Raw genomic sequence first — 2,746 nt, forward strand, 5'->3', positions numbered from 1 at the left:
GTGGGAAGGGGGGTGGTGCCTGGGCAGCGGGCAGGTGCGGAGGCAGAGCCCGGGGCCTGGCAACCGGAAGCAGCGTGAAGGGCGGGCCTGGCTCTTGCCTGTGGGAGTCTGACCTCTGGGAAGACAGTAGGTCTCTCCTCCCAGATCTGCGAGAAGTTTGGGCCAAACCTGGACACGTGTCCTGAAGGCACCGTCCTGGGCCTGCGGCTGGACAGCTCTGGGGGGCTGCACCTCCACGTCAACGGGCTGGACCAGGGGGTGGCCGTCCCGGATGTGCCCCAGCCCTGCCACGCCCTCGTCGACCTCTATGGCCAGTGCGAGCAGGTCGGCCGCCCCGGGGGAAGGGGCGGGGGGTGGGGGTGCTTGGCCGGNATCGTGAGTCCTGAACCGGGGGCCGCGAGTGGCAAGAGTGGGGGAACCCAAGGGGACATGGAGAAGGCAGACATGGTGGACGGTGAGGCAGCCCGCAGCCCCACCCCGCGCGCCCGCCCGGCCGCAGCCCTGGCCTCTCTGACCTTGCTGCCTCCCGCCCGCACAGGTATCAAGGAGGGCGTGTGCTGGGGACCGCCGCCTGCCGCCAGCCCCCTCCAGAGCTGCGAGTACCACGCCCTCTGCTCCCGCTTCCAGGAGCTGCTCTTGCTTCCCGGTGAGTCCCTGGGCCCCCAGGACCCGCCTCGTCCCCCGGGGCAGCGCTGGGCACCGCGGCACCTAGCCTGCCCCTCGCTTTCCCGCAGAGGATTACTTCCTGCCTCCGCCCAGGCGAAGCCTGTGCTACTGCGAGTCTTGCCGGAAGCTGCGAGGCGACGAGGCGCACAGGCGCCGCGGGGAGCCCCCCCGGGAGTATGCCCTGCCCTTCGGCTGGTGCAGGTTCAACCTCAGGTATGCGCGGGGGTCACACGGCTCCCTTGCTGTTCTTCCCCCCCCCCCCAGGAAGGAGGGCCCCCAGGGGGTGTGTGGATGTGGCAGAACTTCCCGTAGAGGGGACAGTGTCGGGGAGCCAGCGACCTCTGTCCAGCCTGCCCTGTCCGCGCCCTAGGGTGAATCCCCGCCTGGAAGCTGGGACGCTCACCAAGAAGTGGCACATGGCGTATCACGGCAGCCACGTGGCCGCCGTGCGGAGGGTGCTGGACCNCGCTCTCCTCCCAGGCGCCGCCTCCATCCTGAGCTGCCGGCCGCTGAAGGGTGAGCCTGGGGTGGGGTTCGAGGAGCCCGGCGAGAACTGCGCGCCTCCCCGGGAGGAGCAGCCCCCTCCCGTGCTGCTCTCCCCGTCCCTGCAGCACGCTGGGGCCGAGGCCCTGGCGTCCAAAGTGCAGTGAGTACCCCGGGAGCATGGCCGGGACAGCCGTGCCCTGCCCTCCCCTCTCTCGCCCGCACCACTGGGGTCTTCTCTCCCTCTAGAACGTTCTCGTGTGAGAAGCAGTTCCTATAGTTGGAGGTGACAAGGAAGCAGTGGGGTGCGGTGGGTCAGAAGTGCAGGTCCAGCGGGCACGGGGAGCGGGGTGGGCAGCCCACCGCCTGGAGGGGGAAGCCCCCAGCGGCTGTGCAGGCCTCGTGGGAGGTGGTAGGGAGGGGTGAGAGGGGAGGGCCAGGCCCCCGCAGGATGGGGGTGAGTTTGCAGGGCTGGTGTGGCACAGCTGGCCCGCGGAGGAGCGGGGCCAGAGGCCTCGCGGTGTAATTTCTGCTTCTCCCCGGACAGATTCCGGGACCCCAAGTCCCAGCGGACGCACCAGGCCCAGGTGGCGTTCCAGGTGTGCGTGCGCCCCGGTTCCTACACCCCCGGACCCCCCTCGGCCGCCCTCAGAGAACCTCCGGACCCTCACTTCAGCCCCGCCGAACTCGAGTGGGTGACCAAGGAGAAGGGGGCCACGCTCCTCTATGCCCTGCTGGTGCGGGTGGAATGAGGGGGCCTGGCAACGACAAGCACAGTGGGGCCCTGGGCCCGGNGCACTGACTTGGGGAGCTCGGCTCCCCGGACTCCCTCCCCCGTATCACTTAATTTATTTCCGTTTTCGTTCCTGTTACTGTGAATCCCGAGCAGCCCGGTCCCCTCTCCGGGCCGCCGCTTCCCGGGCCGCCGGGCGGCGGGGAGGGCGCGCGCGCGGTAGGCGGGTCTCTGTACAGTTGTTACGGANCCCGCCTCCCGATAGGCCCGGTCCGCCGTCTGGCAGTAAGTGACAGAGCCGGGCGCCCGCGGCCCGAGCGCCCCCGGCGGCACCATGCCCGCGCTCCTGGAGCGCCCCAAGCTTTCCAACGCCATGGCCCGGGCGTTGCACCGGCACATCATGATGGAGCGGGAGCGCAAGCGGCAAGGTGAGCCGGCCCGAGCGGGAGGACCCTGGGCCCCGGGGCAGCCCCGCCCGCCCAGCGCGCCGCAGGAAGGATGGGACAGCCCCGCGCGTGGTGGGAGCCGCAGGCCGGGTCTCCGCTCCGGAACCCTTGGGTCGGGAAGGACCTTGGAGAGCACCTAGTAAACCCACCGTCCAGTCCCCGGCGGAGGGAGGGGGTCCTCACCGACACAGGCAGGGGGCACTGTGCCGGCCAGGCTGGGCTGGACCTCAGTGCATCGCGGGCCACGTTACCCTCCCCGCTGTGTTCCCACTCTGCCCTCCCGCTTCTCCAGAAGAGGAAGAGGTGGACAAGATGATGGAACAGAAGATGAAGGAAGAGCAGGAGAGAAGGAAGAAAAAGGAGATGGAAGAGAGAATGTCTCTAGAGGAGACCAAGGAGCAGGTGAGCAAGTTCCCGC

At 69.5% G+C, this 2,746-nt stretch overlaps 2 protein-coding genes across 2 annotated transcripts in view; both read left to right on the forward strand.

Moving 5' to 3' along the window:
• The window catches only part of NEURL4 (neuralized E3 ubiquitin protein ligase 4), a 10,265-nt gene extending 8,320 nt beyond the window's left edge, over positions 1-1,945 (forward strand). The window contains 5 exon segments of the mRNA XM_077746868.1: positions 145-454; positions 539-646; positions 735-879; positions 1,037-1,312; positions 1,697-1,945. Of these exon segments, the coding sequence (XP_077602994.1) occupies positions 145-454; positions 539-646; positions 735-879; positions 1,037-1,312; positions 1,697-1,901 (1,044 nt within the window). The 3' untranslated portion in view covers positions 1,902-1,945.
• Positions 1,946-2,138: 193 nt separating this feature from the next.
• The window catches only part of GPS2 (G protein pathway suppressor 2), a 2,107-nt gene continuing 1,499 nt past the window's right edge, over positions 2,139-2,746 (forward strand). The window contains 2 exon segments of the mRNA XM_077746869.1: positions 2,139-2,310; positions 2,621-2,730. Of these exon segments, the coding sequence (XP_077602995.1) occupies positions 2,217-2,310; positions 2,621-2,730 (204 nt within the window). The 5' untranslated portion in view covers positions 2,139-2,216.

Source organism: Crocuta crocuta, unplaced genomic scaffold, assembly GCF_008692635.1.
Source record: "Crocuta crocuta isolate KB4526 unplaced genomic scaffold, BGI_CrCroc_1.0 scaffold139, whole genome shotgun sequence".
NCBI classification, from domain to species: domain Eukaryota; kingdom Metazoa; phylum Chordata; class Mammalia; order Carnivora; family Hyaenidae; genus Crocuta; species Crocuta crocuta.